Below are 21,650 nucleotides of genomic sequence, written 5' to 3' on the forward strand. Positions count from 1 at the left end.
CTGTGGGAAACTCCAATCTGCTCACTTGAACACTGTGGGTAAATACTTCTTTGGTGCGGGTGGACTATGACACACATAGACACAGTGACACGCCCATAGAGAAGTAGAATATAAAAAAAGATGACTAACCTAACCCACCTGAGCTCGGCTCACAGGGATCAATGTCCTCATCATCGCTTGGACACTCGGCGGATGCCACCAGCAAGTCGTCGGTTGTCTGAAAAGAGAGGCAGTGGAGTGGTGAGGGCATGAAATACATTGCTGCATCAATGGGGTCTGGGAGGTTAGGTTAAGGAGAGAGGGGCAGATGAGAAGTGAATCCAGACAGCTACAGTGTTTGGCTGCTGAATTTATCCGTCAAAACGCTCACACTCTGCCTGGTGCTGGAGCAGCTGTTACTCTGCTTTCCACACAACGCTATATCCTTAAAGAAATTAGATCTGATTATTGAGGAGCGGAGGGGGCTGAAGTGCAGGGCACAATTGTACATCTTGCATGCTCAACTTGTGCTGCAGAGTGCGGCTTAGCAAAGTCCTTTAAATGATTGTTAAGAGCCATTAAATCACACCTCTGACATTTAGAGGACAAGCAGCCATGAAGAGATTTGAGAAAAACAAAGTACAGAGCAGAAGAAGTTTAATTCAATATTTGTTTTAATCTTTAAAGGTATTTCAGTATCTTTTTAAAAAAATGATAGAAAAATAAATTGTTGAATTTACACTGCTTCATTATTCTGCTACCATGTCTACTCTAACAACACATTTTCAATGCACTCCCAAACACGATACATTTTCCCCTGTTGGAAAATGGTAGAGGGCAAACAAAAGACCAGAAAAAAGTACACTGTAAAACATTATACTGCAATGTTCTTTTATAGTGATGCTTCAGGCCATTCGATCAGCTCTGCGTTAAAGGTCATTTCATTTAAGCATCGCAGCCTCTTCAGAGCCGGGTTAGATTTTGGGTTATGGAGCGCTGCTAAGCAGAATAACCTGCTGCTATATACATTTAGCCTTACACCTCTACTTATCCTGTTTGTAAAATACTTTTTAAATCCTTTGACACATGCTTGAGCATATTTATTGTACTATGTATATGACAGCCAAAACATTTAAAAATAAAAAGGGGTGAGAAATGCATTAGAGCCGAAAAAATGATGATGGACTTGGGGTTTTATTCGATTTGCGCCATTATTTCACTGATGTTTGACTGGGCATCAAAACAAATTGGCAAGTTGGATTAGTATTGACTCATCTTAAGGAAATTAGAGGTGATGTCATTTTGCTTAACATCCATTTGGCTGCATATAATGCAATTGTATTGTGACGGTAACATCATTTCGACATTCTGAACACGGCCCAACATCATCTTTACATAATAGACCTGGAAATGATAGATCAAGGCCATTAAGGGAGTTGTGGCGGAGGGCTGCTTTTGGTGCATCTGTGCTGAGGCCCGGGGAAGCCGCCCAAATGTATATTTAATTTGCTGTGCATGAGGCTGATATACAGTGCCGGCCATCCAGATGGCAAAACCGCCGGATCCTGGAGTGCCACATCCATCACTTCAGCCTTGTGATTTGTTTTTCCTGGCGGGAGATCTTGACACTCTGCACTCACTGGCAGAGGTACGGGAATCAAGTAATCAATACTCTCTCTCTTCCTCCCACCTTACCTCTCTCATTCTCTCTCCCTACATCTCACACCCTTCTCTCTCTCTCTCCTTTGTACTCTGTCCTTCAGATGTATTTGCAAGCAGAGAAGAGGAAGCAGTGTGATGTGGGTGTGTGAGATGTAGGCTAACTCTCTATAGAATAACCTGAGTGGAGCTATATGCCCGTTCATATTTTTATGTTTCTGTCTCCTCATTCAGGTCAGAAGTGCGAGGCCTTCGACTCCATCATCACAGCTAAATTGAATTATTAATATGTAATTCATTCTTTACAGGATAATCTTTGATTTTGTAATAAAATGTACAGACATTAAATAAAGTCTTTGGGGACATTTTATTGAAATATAAAGCTATGATTCTTCGAGAGAAAATAGTTTATAGAAGGTCTGACCTTTAGAAATATACATTATATGGACATACTGTAATAACTGTACGAAACTGAATAAATGTGTCACTGGACCATGATTGAGATTTTCAAATAAGTGATAGGGAACTATGATATATAGTTTCATAACAACGTAATAAAATAATGTAATTTCACCCTCCAAGGACAAAAGGCTGTTGTTGGCAATTGTGTCTGGAAGCCACCTCCAGGTCCAAGCCTTCTTTGATCTAATCAAAATATCAACTGTATGCTATACTTTTAAATGCATCTTGTGTGTGTAGTGGATGTAAGCCTCTGAAGCAACGCTAAAATGAATTCACAAGTTACAGTGCGTCAGTCTGCCAGCAAGGATTAGCGTGTAGGTCAACATTTTGATGTGGTCATGACCTGGTTGAAATCCAATAACATTACCAATTCATGGTGTCCTCCTCCAACGCTTGGCTTCTTTCTCACCCGTGACAATTCAATGTGGGCAATGTGTGGGGCTTACTTTGTCATTTAGCCACTGTGATGAAAACTGACAGGTAGCTTGGATGGGATTCCTAAAAAAGGACACTGAGATTTTTCCTAAAAGAGAATATGTAGGGAATTTACAGCGGTTCAATATGTATGTAGGTCTCCTGGCTACACAATGTTGTCAGACAGAAGGGTGTCGCCCTGACTATTGTCAGACAATTACCATATGGATGTTGAGGGCTTGTAATTAACATGCTGCGCTTTCTCTTCTGTCTGCCCCCCCCCCACCCAATTTAGGACTGTAATGTGGATTGCCTTCCTTCCTGTGTCTCATCTGTATAAATGACATTGCTTTTCTGTGTAACGGGGTCAGATCCTGGTACTATCTACTAGTGCCGGACCTCTGTCCTTTCCAGCTGGAAATATGATTGATTCTGTTAACTCTTTATTAAATAACACAACTTTGGTTTAAGCTTGTATATTTGTTCTTTTCTTACCAGAAGGTGATTAAGTGTGGAATTTCCAACACAAGAAATAACGCAGGATTTGCATTTGGCAATTTTTAGCAACATTTATAAAAAGAGCATCCCTGATATGAATGGAACCTTTGTTTCTGAAGTCTTTCTAGAAATACAGTATGTTTTTAGGAGGGTTCATTGGCTCAGAGTCAAGTTTACTGATGTGTACTATAGCACCATTTCCACAGGAATGAACTCCAATAGATAAGCGAATAAACAAGATGTACCTGTAGTTCATTTTATGGAGGTACTTCTAAAATGCTAAAAGCAAAGGCTCGGGGCTTGCTAAGCATCATTAATCTAGCGGTAAAGTACCGAAGCCATAGTGACCCAAAAGCACAGCTCATTTATCTGCGAGAGAGAACACTCCTATGAGATGTACTGAGAAAACCTGCAGAGACAGTTGGGAGAATAAACCACACAATAATGGAGGAAAAATATACTGTAGAGAGAAACCTGCTTTTAGTGTTCATACAAAATGTATGAAAATGTTCATAGTTTCCAAGTAAATTGTCGTTTCAAATACTTTATCCGTCAGGGAAGGATTTTATTTGCAAAAAAAAATAATCCTAGTAGACCTAGTCCAAGCAAAGTAAAGCTATGACTGACCTTGGCTCGTACACTGATTGAACCATCAAAGGGGATGTGGACCGGGAACTTCCATCCTGACTCAGCCCAAGGCGCCCTGGTGCTTTCTTCAGCACTGTCATAGTGGATTTCGATCTCTGACGATTGATAATGGTCCTCCTTAATGAGATGTCCAGGCCGAGCCGTGGTCTGCATGTGTGCCTCGCTAAAGCTTAGTCAACGGTGTCATTGTGCTGGACACCATGCTATCTACAAGCCTAGAAACAGGCATAAGTAACCCACTAATGGTAGACTAGACAGCGTCCAATGCCACTCTCTAATAACTACAGCATGGAGTAGGTGGCTTTACTATAATGCACTACATCTGTACCTTTCTCCCCTGAAAGCATGTTTCCCCTGGCAGGGAGAGGAGCGGGGGGGGGAGGACACTGCTCTTTGGAGAGGAGGCTGTGTGCTGCTCACCTGCACGAGAGCAAGAAGAGACACCTCTGTGATAACCTGTCGGCATGTCTCTGCGGAGAGCCGAGGGTTTTCACATTGTTTTCTCTCTGGTCTAATTTGATGAATGCTCTCTGGCACACACCATGTCTCTTTGGAGACGAGCTGAAAGTCAGGAGGACACTGAAGGCATCTGAAGGGTTTATCCGAAGCATGCCTCTGCTGTCCTGGTAATGTATTCCACTGAGGATGCTCAATGTTTTCTTTTGCCTCTCTGCTTTTTCAGTTGTCATACCCTTTGTAAGCCCTGTTTGGGCCAATGTAAGGTCTTGCTTTGTAAAGATTTATCTTGTTATTTAACTGATTGGTGAAAATAATAAAATTGAAAAAACATTTTCACTCAATGTCGGTAATCTGCTGCTCATTAGGATCCGGTGTAAATGCCAGCACTTTTTCAGACTGCCAAAAATGCTTTGCTTCCATCAGCCAGGACATTTTTGGCTGATTGAAAATTAAAAGACTCACATTATCTCCACACATAAATCCCTTCCAGTTTGCTTCACCAAGTGACAACCTGCAGTCTGACTATGTCTGATCCTTCGTGTTCCTGACCCAAATGCTCATCCTGCAATTAATCTATTAAATGTAAGCGTCCTACTGAATAGCTTTTCCCACAGGCTGTCACTATTTTCAGACATGACCATACAAGGAAGAAAATCATTGATCGAGTTGGACTGCGCAACAAGCATCTCCAACTGAGAATATTTCAAACGTCTTTGATTATGTAAAATGTTATCCATCATGTTTTCTTTAATTAAATGTTATCCTTATCTCACCTGATATGTCGACGGAAAAAGTTAAAAAATCTTAATGTGTGTGAAATTGTGATTTCAATATGTTTAGAAGTCATAAAACAAAAACATAATGTATAATGTATTTTACTTGCAGATAGACAGTGTTTGCTGAAATACCATGCCCGTTGCATTATCATATTCAAAAGAAGGTATTAAGGTATTACTCTACCATTAATGGGCTCAGAAAAACACATTTTGGCGGATAGAAAAAGTAACATCCTTTTGAAGTGATTTTTTTTACCAGAAGGGCATGTTCAATATCAGAAAAATCACTAAGTTCTACAAGGTTTTTTTATACTGTTCTTGGTGTTGTCCTCATGTTTCTTTCCCCCCATTATATCCTGATAATCCCAGATAAATCATATCAGGGTTACAGTCAGGAGTCCATTTCAGGCCAATGCTCTAGCTGAAATGTCTTGTCTATAATTGGCACCGGTTGTTGAAGCCAAAGCTCAGAATGACCCTAAAAGCAGAGGAATCAGTATTCTATATATGTTCCTGGTCGAACCTTGTGCCTCTATTTCTCATGCTGGCGCGGATTTACAGCGATAGTGGCCAGCTAGTGTCCAGATCTGACCGGAGATGTAGTCTGTACAGACTAATTGGGAGGAGTTTGTTGTCCTAAGCTTCACTCTTGCAGCAACACATCATTAGTGTGCCAGTGAGAGTGAGAGGGAGGTGATTGGACGGCAGATAGGAACAGCTCATGGTTAGACACGGGATGAATTTACCCATGGCAGCTATCACACTGCAGCAGCAGCTCTTATCAGAACGCCTGATGACATCCAAGTATCTAACTTAGCACCCTGGAACTAGGTCGATGTTGATGAATAATTTAGTCCCAGATGCTCAATAGATTCCAACTGAATAATGAAGGCGTGTGGGCCTATACGACTGTGAGTTCAGCTCAGTGTGTTGCCTGGCCTTCGCCCACACTCTTCCTACTGCTGGTCTGCCAAGCTGTCAACATCATGGACTCACACAGACACAGACTTCAGCAGAGCTGGAACACAATGGAATGACATTATCGCTATCGGAGCTCAGCTGCGTAAAATGATGATATGCTGTATATAACATGCTTATCATGTTCAAAAGTTACAATTTCAAAGACATCATGATTCTCAGAGCGTTTTCACAATTAAAGAAAGGCTCTGATGTGAGGCTTCATGGTGGCACGACAGATTGCAACTGCGACTCAGAAGAGTGAGTGCTGAACAATAGGAAACAAGCTGGGTAAAAATGGAGATATTCTCTGCTGTGTCCTCGCTGAAGAGGATTTACATCAGATTATGCAATTCTCAGCAAATGGATCAACAAAGCTGCAAAACAGCATCTAGCAAAACCAGGTCCTTTATTATTTTTGGAAATGAATTGTCGAAATGTTACTGAACAAAGCGTGTTACTCTTAGCTTTAGCATTATAGCAAAGTCTTGATAAAAAATATATATAATCTTTCACTTCTGTTCTGTATCAATAACATGATTCTCATAGTTTGACCTTGGTGAAAGTCAGTACGTTGTGCCCTAAATACTGAAAAAAAATTAAAAAACTGATAGCATTTGTGAAAATTATAGGCATGGTTTAAAAAAGCATTTATCAAAAACTATCTGGAAAATGCTTGTTAATATAAGCTTATTTTAAAGCAGTAAAACCATCCTGCCATGTCCTGATTTTATGATTAATTAAATTGTTCCTTCAACCACAATCTGTCTTTTTATGGCTCCACCCACTTAAATCTAAGACACATCAAAAGCTTAAGGGTCACATATCTGTCTTTATTGTTCAAAGCTGTCAGTAGTTCCCTCAGGGATAAGAGCAGGCCACTGAGTGCATTCTGTAGGTAGCGTTGTTCTTCAGAGCACCTGAAAAATCATGCTAAAAGATGCTGGCATTTCTAAAAGGCAATTACCTCAGAGTAATTGGTATCTTCTTTCTGTTTTGACTGCTTGCATATGCCATAGTGTAAAACCAGCCACGGTCGACAGCTGTTTTTCACTTGCTAAGTTATGAGACACCATCCCTTTTGGGAGAAAAGCTTTGCTTTATTTAAAACGTAGCAGCTGTTACTGCAACTGGACCTCAGGCAGAGTATCAGAGTGTCATTAAAAAAAGAATGGTCGGAGGCTCACCATCTCCTCCCCTGGTACCGTCTTGCCATACATGCTCCTCGAGGATAAGTCACTGCACCCCAGACAGTCTAACAAGGTGCTGCAGGGCAGCAATGCTTCACACAACTGGTACACCCACAGCACACTGTGTGCGAGGATATAAGCATAGTTCCAAATGGAAAAACACATGCCCTAGCCGACTGGTAATGACATTTAATTGATACTCTGCGTCAACAGTATGGTGGACTCAATCCATTTCTAATGTGTATGTATATCCAAAAAAAGGCTACTGTATAACTACGGTTTGTGAAGGTTGTTGCTAATGTAACCATGTCTTGATGAACTTCTCTTTGTAAATGTAAAGACAGACGAATGAATACTTTAAAAAAAAGATATGGCCTGGGAATAAGTGAGCAGAGGCAGGTCAATTGCCTGTTTGCCACAGCTGTGTGAAATGAAAGGCTGCATTTGAGAGAGTGTTGCAAAGGAACAAGTAGGCTGATATAGGAGTGCAGAGGTGTACTGTACAAGAAAATATGGATATGAAATAAACACAGCTGCTTTAAAATGTACACATGCCTGTGCCCTCATTAAACATGGTCCCTCTCTGGGACCTGAGAACACTGCTGTGTGAGGACTTCTTTTAATGTGGCTGCTTCAAGGCACTGCTAAGCTGCTTTGTAGATGTTTCTAGATTCCCCCTCAGGACCCTGTTCAACTTATTTTCCAAGAAGAGTCATCCGCGTGGCCTTAATGAAAATGCAACACTTAGCACAGTGCGTGATTGGGCTCAGGCACCAAGGTAACCGGGAAAGTTGTCTGGCTGCGTGGGAGGAAAGGGTCCATTTCCCAGTCAGAGCCTGCGTCACACTATCACCATGTCAGTCACTGACTCAGAGAGAACCATGTGTGACGGGTGCCGAGTACCCCCCGATTGAACTCCAGACTCGAGACATTCTGTGTGACAAATAATAACAGTTGATATTTGGATTTCTAATTAAGCAGGGTGCTTATTATTTATAACTTAGGACATGTTAATAATGTGAGCACAATATGGACGAGTAGCTGCAGTCACCTCACGGTGCAGAAGGAGAGCGCCGAGCAGCTGCCATGTACGATACAGCTTGGAGCAGATTACACAGGAGAAGGCTGGATGGCTTCTGTTAGCTACATGCTCCAAATGATAAAATCTTAATATGAAATTCATAACAGTATCTGCCTCCATCTACCTCCTACGCTCCCCTCTCTTGTTCTCTCATTTCTCCTATCTCTTGCTTATGCATAAACACTGCTCCGAAGTATATTACATGGTCGACTTTGTCCCTCCCCCTTATCCTTGCTTTCACATTTCTCAGATAAATGAAATCTGTCTGCATTGAAGCATTTTCCCCTCTGGATGCCCTGATATTTTCGTTATCTGAAATCGAATCTCGAGCTCTGTGCGTGTCTGTAGCTCGCCTTGGTAGCAATCTGGCCTGAGAGCAGAGAACTGCCCTGGAGGAATATCATACACTAAGGATAAGCTGGGGAGTGAGGGAGGAATGTCAATTACCAGAGAATGGCTTGTAATCATGCTGCTTTCTATCTAAATGCTAACATACAAACACTTGTCATTTTTGGGGGAAATGGTCCGGTTCAGTCCAAAGCAACTATGCAATTCTTCATTTTCTTGTTCCCTTTCTTCAACAACTAAAAATAGATGGCAAACCTACAGTAAGCATGTGTTTTGAGAAAAAGCTAGCAAGAGAAGAAAAAATATGCAGCTCGGCCACAAATCACTGTCTTCCTGACTTTACCTGCGTCTTGACATGCAGTCCCAGTCCCTCATCAGGTGACAGCAACAAATTTGTCATCCTAATATAGATGCCATCACTGCTGGGATGAATCTGCGTGGGCATAATTCCCATGTGTAACATTTGCAAAAACATGACAAGGAAAGAGGGAGAGATGCTTTGCCCTACAACAACAGACCAGGTCGTCTGTACCTCCCACAGAGTGTCATCATAATCAGATTCCTGTCCCGCAGGTCTGGATGTGTCATTCACAAACGGCCAATTGCTCAAAGCTAATGAGCAATTCTCTCCTTCAGTGGACATGAAAAAAAAGATGCAGTTATAACATTCAGGGTGGAAAATAAATCCTAATAATGGAAAGTCGGCAGCATTTATGAAGTCTCACAAGAAAAATAGATTTTCTTTCATTAATCCATTCCTGTGGCAGTGTTGTGATGCCAGAGTGCTCCAATTTTGACTGGACCTTTAGATATGATTCATTGATACTGATTTTGTTTAAAAATATATATTATTTAAACTTGTCATTCAGCTGTAGGCCGGCAAAAAGATGCTATCATATTTATTGTATCTTATTCATCTATAAAGGGAATACATCTATATTTTTGGGTTAAAAAGCTTATTTGTTTTCATGCAAATAACTAGAGGAAAACATTTATACAATGTTCTTTGTCCATATGCTAAATGTAAAGCTTTAGCCAGCAGTCAATTAGCCTAACTTAGCACACATACTGCAAACAGGAGAGACAGCTAGCCTGGATCTGTTAGAAGGTAACAAAATCCACCTACCAGGAATTGTAAAGCTCACTAATTAACACGTTTCATCTTGGGGGTTTAATCTTTATAAAAACACAGTGGCTTCTAGGAGTTTCCGCTGGTTGTCTGGCAACCCCAGAATCACTTTTAAAACCACATGTCCTTTATACACACAGGGTGTTAAACTGATTAAAGAAACAAGTCATTATGTTAATCAATGAACTTGAGATGTGCTGGTAGGCAGTTTTTAATACCGTTTAAACATTTTTGCGAAGCCAACTGGCTGAAGCTTCATATTCACGGTATAGACGAAAACTGAACATCTTACTCATTAAAAAAACATGTAGGAAATATTTCCCAAATTATCAAACTATTTTAATACATTTAGATTCAAACTGTAAGCACTTTTATTATTTCCTTAGGTTATACTTATTTACCGAAGCCATTTCTCTATGTTTGTCTTTCCCTTGTCCAATGGCCTAACGGACTTCATTTGTTGCCATGCGGATAACTTTATTTCATTTCTGTACCTCCTGGAATTTGTTTACCTTAATTTAATCTGTGGTAATGACGTTACTCTGTATTATACTCCCTTCCATCCCTAAACATGCCTTTATAGCACGAGAAGTGATTAGATGTTATCCTACATTAGATGGAGATGGATGAACCGAATCAGCCATCTTAAATGTTTACAGTATGATGTTCATCTCAGGCTCTTAGTGTCTGTTAACTCAATAACCTACAGTAGTTAATGTTTTCTCCACAATTGTCAGAATAAATTATGAAGATAAAACAAGAACATGTCTGTTTTGATGAGAACTAAAATATAATATGCTGATGGCAGTGGCTGTATCATAAATACAGGCACTGTTACAGACATAAGCCAGTTTATGACTTACATTTTCTACCAGCTTTTGAGAAAATTGTTTTAAAATAATGCAGACATCTCAGCCTTCATGATTGTGATGTATAAACCAGCTGAATATAGAAGTGTGCAGGTGGGAGCAATACAATTTGACAAATTGTGTCTTATGCTCAACAGTTGGCCCAGGACTATTTTGTGTTTTAACAAATCACAACAGCAAATGTCCTAAGGGACAACAATGTGGTCTATAAAACATTCTGTAAAGCTGTCAGTGTCAGTATCTCCTCCTTGCACAATCCAACACTTGAAACAGAGACAACATTCACACTGCGTAGGTTTCATTCTTTGTCATCCAAACAGACTTAGCGGGACAATCTGTAGTCCTCTGTAATGCTGCCAGCAGTGTGAAACCTGCAAGGAAGCTTCTTTGTTGACTGTTTTAATAATGACAGCACAGATGATTTACTTGGCTCTAACAATGTTACAGACAAGCAAACAGGAAGTTAAGCACCAAAGGAAGACAAGGCATCCTGAGGCCTCAGCTGGCCTCTGTACAGAACATGTCTCTGCTGTCAACTATCAAAAGAAATGTAAACATTCATCAAGTCATGTGAACACACATACACACACATTGGCATGTATGTGTTCACCCCTGCCAAGGTGGACTGGATCAGCGAGGCACATGGATTCTGTATGTGTACAACACAATGTTGAAGGGCAGCTTCCATAATGGCCCCCGGTGAGGCTGAGATGATGGATATGGTCTGTCGCTGGGAGTGAGCGCCGCGGGCCTGGGGCCACTGTGGGTCTACGGCATTAGATCCTCTGCCATCTGTCAGCACTGGGTGGGCACAGACCCATGACCGGGGCCTGGGGCTGCACACACCAGGACCACCTTCACAAACCTCACTTTAGGGGCACGATGGGGAGGTCAGCAGAACACACAAGTGCTGAACAGGAGAACCGTCCATCTGCATCTCACAACCTGTTTCTGCTCTAATCTAATGATTTCTTAAGCTTGCATAGTTGTTGACAGCAGGCCTTTTCTTCAAATGATATATGAGAATTAATATAATAACACCAGAAAAAAATGCAATAATGCACCTGTTGGTGAACCATGCCATCTGATAGCTATTGCTCTTTGTTTCCTCTCCAGCTTACAGTATCTCAGTATCGTGATGGTCAATGGCATACATCTGCATTGCAGGGAAATCTTATCCCGAAGATGTTTTCTTTCTGTGAATAATTGAAGGCACCACAACCTCACAGGGCACCGGCTCTCAGGCTTAACACTGCATTATCTCTCTAAGTCCAAGAGACAGTTTACTATCCTGAATAAATACGACTCCTCTAACATCACTGCATCCCTCTCTCTGTGAAAGGGGAACATGGCGTGTTTCCTTGTCAACTCTTTGTTAGATTTAGATTTAGTTTTTGAATTGATGAGCACACACAGGGAAAAATTACTATAAAATCTGCGTCTAAATTATTAAGGAAAGCATGTTTGTTATGTGACAAGAAATTTGTTTTATAAAAATACAAATAAGAGAGTAGATATAATATAAAATACAGCAAAGTGGGGGACGAAGAATCTTCAAGGAAATGGTGAGAGAACTAACTTTGATTTATGGTCAGTAAAGTGCCTCCTCAATTCTAAGTCTCATTTATTTAGTAGAATAATAGTAGCATACTAAAAGCAAAACATTTGAGCAATGAAGAAAACACAAGAAAGAATATGTATATTTTCCAACTTCTGCCGAAACACTAAATTAAGAAATCAGTAAAAAAGGGGAGGAATAGTTTGATATTAGGACATGTTCATTAATTTAACCTTTCACAACCATGATTTCACTTTTTTCATAACGATTTATTTTTAATAAGAGGTAGTTCCTTGTAGGTCAATCTGTTGGGGATAGGCTGGGCACACTCCACATTTCATTGAACCATGTACTGAGTTGAGCGGTGGCCAAATGGTATACCATATTCCCTCGATAGCAAGGTATCTCTCTTCTCTCCGTCTCAACGACATCCAATAAAACCAAAAAGCAATAAAAGCTATCTTAAAAAAACAACCAGCGATCATGACATTCAGCAGTGAGAGCGGTGTGTGCATGCCTGACACAAGCACAAACACAGATGGGTAAATCTTCTATTACCGTGAAATGAACAAACAAAGTAAATCTATGCTTTTTATTCTGCAATAAAATAAGCAGAAACGATGATCTTAAATGCCAGCCATTCCGAACACAGTTCTGGCTTTCTAGTTAGACGCTTGTGCTTTTCTCGTCTCTTAGCTAATGATAAGAGCTTTTAAACTGATTGAATATATGCCTGTCAATCAAAGACAACATACTGTACTCTTTAAAGCATTCTGTGTGCTTAACATCCTGGTAAAAGGTAAATAAAACATAACTGACACACATCTTCATTTCAGATAAGACAGACTATACTATACAACTATAGCAAAGGTAAGTTGGACAACTAGGTGATTGGGTTATAACGTATAGTCATTGTCACAGGGTCTGAATATTTTTAGCGGGCAAGTTTCATGAACCGTAATTTGGGCATTTCTCAGCGTGTGAAACTAACACTAATCAACACGTAGTCAGGGGGTGAGGAGTTGTTATGCATTTGTCCATGCAAACTGCTGGATAGTACTTAACATCTCTAATGTAAAGTACATTTACTGTAAGATAGCCTGGGCATTTTCTACATCTTGTGAACAATTGTTACCAACATTTCTTTTTATATTGTTACATATAAGTACTGTATATGTCATGTATAACTTTAAATATAATATTGCTCCCATGGAGCAATGTCCAAATGTAATAATGGATCTCATGCATCTAAAACGTAATAAAGGCTGTATAATCCATAAACTCATATCCAAGCAGCAATTTTTTTAGCGCAATTAAAGAAACTGCACTGCATGTGTGCTGTTACCTGAGGAGTGCTTAATACCAAGATAAGTCCCCAGTCTAAGATGCATGCAGGATTAGTATTAAATCTAGGTTGTGCAGACTTATTGGAGCCTTAGCTTGTAAAACAATAATCCCTTCCACTATCAAGACAATCAGAACATTGCCTAAAGGTAATTCTAGATACAATGAGAGACATAGTGCATGGGTGATTGTTAAAGAACAGAAGCTGCAGAGTGAGCAGTTATTGGATACTCAGTTGCCAAAGATTTTTCACCACAAGATTACTCTGACACTAAGTTTATTATAGTGTTTGTAAGAAGGGGAGAGGGAGGCGGCGAGGTACCGAACATTGCACTGGAGGTGTAGCAGTGCAGCATGTCAAATCTTCGATTATCCCTGTGAATTATAGAGAGGCAGGTTCCTGCCCCTCGACTCAGGGACCAAGACAAACAGGAACACTACAAGCCAGTTCAGCCGGAACTGAACCATGTGCTGTGAGTGCAAATGAAATGGTCCACACAATGTGTTTTGAATGTTCCTCACTTCCACTGAATGGCCATTACTCCCACCTCACCTAGGGTTCATAGAGAAATAGTCGAGCCAATTGGCTATTTGGTGGCAATGAAGTGACATAGTGGCCATTCATTCTCCCAGAGGACGGGCTATAATCTGCATTTCTTGAATTTCCACCAGTAACAAGCTATAACACAGAAATGGCCCTGTTCAAAAAGGTAATGAACAAAATATGGCAAGCATAAAATGTGGGAAGGGGTCAAATATTACTGTTACTATTGAAAAATACAATATTGGCCTGAATACAAGAACATGCTTCTAATATATTCGAACATTTGATTTTCCAGTCGATAATCAAGGTCACTAGAGCAGAAATCCTAATGACCTTGGACTCAGGGAATTAGCTTGACATCTTATGTATAGATTGACGCTAAAGTTACCAACAGCCATGGTTACCACACAATGTAACCTGATATGTTTGATCAACTAACATTTCCTCTACAATCAGCACCATGAATTTAAGACTTTTGGTTTTCATTGAAATACTGTTACTACAAATATTGGACAGATTGTTCTGACATTTTCTACTTACTGTATGGTCAAGGTTCCTTGAATAAAATTGTCCAAGATTTTGCCAGCACTTATCAGTTGAAGTTATAAATGCATCGAATGTATTTGTTTTGTGAACAAATATCTACCTGTAGATGATATTACCATTAATCAAGTTGTATTTTGTGTCAAGTCACATAGTTACTGATTATATTAAAACAATTAACTAACAATGAATGTTGAATGTGAATATTAAAACAGTAGATACTAGCTAAAAACCCTGAAGAAAAATCAATTGATGCTAGATTTATTATCAACATAGAATTAAAATGTTGAGGTATTCATACTGATAATACCCTAAGTGCAGCCACATATTACTTTTTCCTCCCGGAGTTTTCTTTCCTTGTGTCTCCATAATATTCGAGCCAGTACAAACTTACTTTAGAGGATGTTCCTGCAGACAGCGCTGGTGGTGGATGTCAGACTCATACTATGACCGCTTGTGAGATTTATATACTGTATATGTTCTGGCCCGGGTTGATAATACAGAGCAATGCAGGTAAAAATCCATCACTGTCAAGAGGCCTCAATGGCTCTTCCAGATAGCAGGCTTTCGTCGTCTTCCCGGCTGGGAGGGTAGCAGCTACATGTGGCTCTCTCTCTCTTATCCTTGAGTGGTTTTGATTAAGCATCATCTGGTGTTAAATATTATTTTCCTGCAGTTCGACATTCCTTCATTTTGACCACCGACCCTTCAAAAAGCAACATGTTGGTGTATTGGTATGGCTTCCATGCTTTCAGTATTTAATGCATATATTACAATGATATTTCTAAAGAGTTTCTACAACATCACACACATTACACAATATGTGTTTTGGTTGAGGACCATAGAGACATAGTAAATGTTATTAAAGTATTGCAATTAAGCTACTTGCATTTCACTTCAGAATATTCTGCTCTTTTAAACATAAATGTATTTCACTCAATCTATTTACTACATTTTGACAGCTTCAATTCAAGATTAGAATGTTAAAAAGTATTACTGCATATTTCAAATCAGTCTCCAATTAGCAGAGGGGAAATTGACTAGGGTGAAGCACACATTTCCCCTAGCTATAAATAAAACAAAGCTGAGGTATGAATAGTCGTAAACAAATCAGTAGACAAGAGAAGAGAGTAGCACGTCTAAGCATGTCTACAGTAGCTGGTCCATTGTTTGTGGATGCATACACAAGTGCATTATGGTTTAATTGGATGTGACCAGGCACCGCTACAGGGAGCATACACTTCATTAAGACATGACAGTCAGGCCTGTACTGCAAGCCTCCTCCCCCGCGAAGGGCAGGAAGCACACAGAAGATAAACTACTACAGAGAATATTTAAAATTCAAAAGTCAAGTGTGGAATATCTTATCAAATAAAGGTACATCCAAAGCTATAATTTACAATATCTTTATTTGAGTGGGTTGTGCGGTAAGTCCTCGATTCAAATCTTAAACAAAAGGGGTTATTCTAATTAATATTCTGAACAATTAACAATCCTGACTCACCAGGTATTATCTCAAGGAGCAAATTATTCCTGATTGTGCAGTGCACTCTAAAATATGTTTTTCCTTTGTTAATATAGCATAAGTGGACACCCAGTAGATGGAGAAGAAAGACATTAAGCTAATGTTACCTGAGGCCTACAGTATTCAATAACATTATAACCCCAGTGGAACGTTGAGATAACTTTTTGATAGTGCACCTGAGAAGTTAAAGTCCCTCCAGACTCTTTAACATCGTTAAACTAACGATGATTATTCCTGACTTTACCCTCTGAGTGGGATAGGGAAGAGCAAAAATACATACCATAAATCTACAGCGTCAGTGTCTCTGAAATATTTAATTGCTCTGGCATTTAGTCCAATTGTGCACAGCAAAATAGCAGTGTTGGCTGCTAACTTGATTGAAGGCATGTATCAAGAGTAATCAGATATCAGAGAGACTAGGGATATGTGGACTCATAAGCACATTGATTACTACGATCAATGTAACAAACTATGTTTAGTATTCTCGAGTACTATGGTCCTCTTCCTCCTGACAATATAAGACAGTAAAAGAAAAAAACAACATTCTCCAAGTTTTCCTGTGTTTAATTATCCCTAGGGTCTCTGTAAAATGTGTGCAAACATATCACATTTAAATGCATGTTCTTGTAAAACCCTGTCAAAGCATAACATATTTATGATAACTCATTCTGCACTCAGGGGTGTATGCATACATTTATCCATCTACATTTCTTGTGGGCAAATAGCTTACCCTGCCCTTGATATAAAACCACATTCAAGCATTAGCTTGTGGCCATAAGTTAGCAGAACAATATTATGGGTAAGGTGCTAAGATGTCAGATGGCAAAGACATTTTCAAAAGAGCTCTGATCTAGCATTGCTGTGTAGATGGAGAACAACAATCCTCTACTGCTCGGTTGTTTGCAGAGCTTTCTATTGCTCTTTTTACACAAAAGCCTTTTATTCAAATAGCCCTATCGACATAATCTGTTCTCTTTCCTGCAACCTGGGGAATGCACGTTCATTTTCACTCATTATTAACCTTTGCTTTGGTCTCCTTTATATCCTGCAAGAAACTTGTGTTGCTTCAGTCTGTAAATGCTCAGCTTTGCTCACCCAGTCATCAACTGTTGTTTGGCAGGCTACTATGAGCAAAAATGTTCACATTGGACAAAGTCATATGACCCACCGTTATAAAGAAATATGATTGTGAGTGCTTTAAAAATGTATATTAAAAGCAATAGGCAAGTACAAAAAGTGAATGTGACTGGATTTAAGTGTGTTGAGTGAACTGTACTTTGACCATTTACATTTTGTGGGGCGCTAGTCTTATCAAGCTCCAACAGTCAGAGCTTGATACCACAGCCGTTCCATCTCCCCTTGGGCCAGCCATACTAAAAATGTACGTGTCTCAGTACATGGCTCTCAGGATATAAAAGCATTCACTGGATTGCAGTTTCCATCAGAGTGGAGGCAGAACAGCTGGACAATGATTAAAATGCTGACTATTCAGGGGACAGGACAGTAAATGCACCCTCTCTTTTTAGAGGCCAGACACGATGTCTTTCTAAGTGTAGTGTCCTGAGACAGAAATGTCCAACAGCGAGGGCTCTCCATGTGAAGGCTGTCAAGTTGAGTCAAACTGAATGCATTGACATCTCCCGATGAACATATTTTTGCATGCCTCATTCATCTCTCCGCCTACATCACACCGCAACTCTATACTCCAATGACCTTTCTTTCTGTATGAATGCATTCGATAACTAAACCTACACAGTTAGCCTCGACTATTCTCATTTTTTACAATCCCTTACAAGCCACTTTAAAGGTGAGCTCGCAACTTAACTTGACAGAACACTTCGGAATGTATTTTTATAGACAAAGAAAAATCACAGTATAACTATTTAACTTCCAAGAAGCCTTACTGATACACCACATACTCATAAAAGAATAGGCAAACGTAGGTTCCCAAATAAACCTTAAGATTTGAACTGTTAATTAAAGTGTTTACATCAAAACCAAAAGCTGTACATATGACTGCCTTAAGATAAACTGTTATTGATTAAACTCCTCAAGCACAAATTGTTAACATAAGGGCATTATGTCACATTTCCAAACCCCAAATTATATCCAAAAAGAAAAACTGTTGTGTGTATATTAATAAAAATATCTGTATTACAATACATTTCTAAATTGTCATGGTCATTTATATCACTTTATTTCTCCTCAGATGAAAATGCCTGAAAAAGGCGGGCATCCATCTGATCAAGCTTGTTCCTTTCTGCCAATCTCTTGGTTCCTTGGTGGCAATTTAAAACACCACATGGCGCTGGGATGTAATTATAGTCTATTGTGTGATATTTCGCTTGCATTACATGGTCCTGCAACGGTTCAGGAACCACGCTGAGTCTGAGAGAAACCCGTTCCACTGGATCAATATTTATGATTGTATTATTCGTCAGCATCAGCAGACACAAATGGTTCTAATGTTCAATATTAGAGGGTGTTAGGGGACGGCCAGTAATGTGGGGTCTTTACTGCTGCTAAGTTGGAAAATAGGTGTGCCTTATCTAATTTTTTTGTATAATGAAGAACCCACTTCTAAACATACTAATCAAAACTGACATTTATTTTTAGACTATTCCTTTTGGACAATCCTTTAAAAATGGTCATAATGGACACAACTATTTTATTTGTTTGAATATAACTATGTAAGCTTTTCCTTCAACTGAGTTAAGAACATTTACATTTCTTTCACACACACTCACCTTGTATGTGTGTTTTCTTCCATGATTTAACTTCCATATTCCTTATTTCAGAGCTTCATGTAATGTACAATGCCCCTTATTTAAACAAATAAGCCCTGTGTAACTCAGTTTTGAATTTTACTACAGAGCAGCTTTGGCTCTATAACAATATAAATAACCTTGAGTACGCTTTTTTTTGTGTGTGTACAGGCTGAAAATATCTTGCGGGCCATGCAGGTTCTATTTCTGTTTTGTACCAAGAACACATAAAGCAATATCCTACTTTACTACTACTGTTGTTTTGACAAATACTGAAACTATTTTCCTTTGTGACCTAAATGATTCAATACCATTGTCTCTTCAGTGCGCACAAATCCATAGGTTCTAATGAAGTCAGCATGTTTGTTGCAAGCCAATTCCCAATGCAACGACAAAAGTCAATTGAAAAAGTCTTCCATTCATATTTAGTTAACCACCAACACTTAGCGGTCACACTGAGTTTAGGAAATGGGTTTTTATATGCACAAAGATTTCTAAAAGGCATAATAATTAAATTTGATTTGAGTTTTTTATAATGTCTTTTGTTCTTGGAAAGGAATACCTACAGCAGGAACGGTCTGATCGCCATTTCATTCGATAGGACACATGTTTTGTGTTGCATTGGTTAGTCACACATTGTGACTTCTGAGAAGTAATATGCCCCTGCATATTACTTCTCAGATCCACACTGAGCCTGTGGTCCAACTCCCGACGGTGGAACAATGCACTTATTTCCCTTCAGCTTTTAGGTCACAGTATTGAAGGAGAAGAAAGGCTTGACACATTTAAGTAAGGAAAACGCACCACTGTACAGGTACATACAAATAAAATCTATCATATCACTCATGATACTTTTTTGTCAAAATGGTTTAAGTTGAGACAATATTGACATGAGTGAAAGTCTGTTAGAAATCATTGTTTAATTGATCTTACCTGCTGAGGCTCTCGTGGTGTTGTCTGTTTGACTCGCCTGCTGGAGGCCGTGGTGGTGGTGATCTCCATGATGGATGTGGACGTCTCTGAGCGATTGGCTGTGGTGCTCGACTGCGGTGTGATGGAGGAGGGCGAGTCCCCCACGAGACGCGCAGTGCCCTGGATCTTAATGTTGGGATCCCCTTCGGCGGCCATGTTGAACACTTTCAAGCCGTTATAGTAGAGGCCCGAGAGCTGGCCCTGAAAGGATCCACTCCGGTCCCGCTCCCAGCCTCCAATTTGTATAGTGGTTTGGCTGTTGAAGATTGTTAGCTGCCGCCCTGTGGGAAAACAATGTTACATATATACAAGCACGTTGGGACTCAGCCACTTTTACTGAACAGGAATGAAAAAAAAGATAATGACAGATTATTTGCCCAGTGGCTAATGAGACCAATAAATTACGGGTTGTAGAGGCAAACCCTGGTAATTTATTGCAGTTATGATGAGATGCCTATAAAAAGAAAGAAAAATGTTAAATAAAAAAGAAAGGATATAGAGAATCAATGCGGCTTTGCTAAAAGGGCAGTCCAATCTAAAATAACAAGAACATTTCTAACTAAAATGTTAATGAAAGGAAGTGATGTTATGGAAAAGCAATATATTAAACTGCACCTGGAGATATAACATAATCTTGAAAGACAGTTTGTTTGCTGGAAAATTGCTTTGGAGTTTAGACAAATATATGAAACATTTGTCCAGCAAAAGCAAAAAGCATATATTTCCTTATGCTATCCAGCATTTTCCTTCAAATGTTGGGATTTACAAACTTGTTAGAAAGCAAGCATGGGGGAGAAGAAACCTTTCTGAGATAGCTACAGGCTGTTAGAATTAGAATTTTCATGAATGCAATTTCACAGGAAGCTGGACATGCTTCAGGAAATTTGAAGCTATGCATCCTTTTAGCAAAAGCAAGCAAGGAAAATTAAACTTGAACAGATATGGTTGGCACATGGAAAACCCAAAAATATTTCATGACAGGATATTCAGAATGCAAAACAGAAAACAAATAAACAAAAAAATGAAAGGGCTTATTTCACAATGTAAGTTAATCATATGAATTAGTTATTGAACTATTAAAACAAAGCATGCACTCAGTTTGTTTTATATTACAGTTCCTTGATCTAATGCCCTACACATATTTACAATGTCTGTTAAAGGGACTCAGATTTTTGATGCCAATTCATTATTGCACTCTATTTATCATCGCTAGCATTTTAATCAGAACAGATCAAAGTACAAAAAGTACTCTACTGTACTGTATAGGTTTCAAAGTGTTTCAAATAACACTAGCAACTAATAGATGACTAAACAATAACTTTTAAATGTATCATTTAGATTTTTACAGCAAAATGCTACAGTGATTTATAGACATTTTAACAATGCTGATATTACTTCAGTAAGTGGATTTAAATTCATATTTACAGTCCCTTTAACCTTAGTTGACAATAAAAACGTATTTATCTGAAATCTATGAAATAAATACATTATTATGAAAAGTATGAAACACTACAAAGTGAATTTAACTGTTCAAATCATTTATTTTTTAAAAGATTTTACTGAACATTTATTTTTTAAGGTTTATTATTTACAGTATATTGCTACAACTTGGTTATGATCAAATTATTTTATTTGAAATTTTAATCAGTGATTTTACCTTTGTCGAGTAGCCATTCGTCAACTACTCGACCAAGTCGGTATGGGATTCGCTGTCTAGCAATCGCCAGGCGTTCGTTATCATTGTTGCCTTTAAAGTTTAAAGAGACATTTCAGTGGTTACAATCTGTAAGGTCAAAGGTTAAATGTTCATACTTAATGCTGGAGCTATACAACTGTACAAGGTTTATACATATTTTATATATTTAAAACGCTTTTTATATTTAAAAAAAACAACAATATTTACTAAACATTATTTGAACAAACTTCAGTC

At 39.0% G+C, this 21,650-nt stretch overlaps 1 protein-coding gene across 26 annotated transcripts in view; it reads right to left on the minus strand.

Moving 5' to 3' along the window:
• Nucleotides 1–21,650, minus strand: part of LOC307043663 (neurexin-1a-like) — a 248,197-nt gene that overhangs the window by 11,851 nt on the left and 214,696 nt on the right. For 12 of the 26 annotated variants that reach the window (XM_079688280.1, XM_079688292.1, XM_079688293.1 and 9 more), the window contains 3 exons: nt 21,378–21,467; nt 19,682–20,001; nt 130–217 (listed from right to left, as the gene is read on the minus strand). In XM_079688280.1, coding sequence (XP_079544406.1) covers nt 130–217; nt 19,682–20,001; nt 21,378–21,467 — 498 coding nt within the window. The remainder of the gene's footprint in view (nt 1–129; nt 218–19,681; nt 20,002–21,377; nt 21,468–21,650) is intronic. The other 14 variants (XM_079688296.1, XM_079688295.1, XM_079688284.1 and 11 more) reach the window with 3 other exon arrangements.

Source organism: Notothenia rossii (genome assembly GCF_949606895.1).
Source record: "Notothenia rossii genome assembly, chromosome: 6".
Classification (NCBI taxonomy): domain Eukaryota; kingdom Metazoa; phylum Chordata; class Actinopteri; order Perciformes; family Nototheniidae; genus Notothenia; species Notothenia rossii.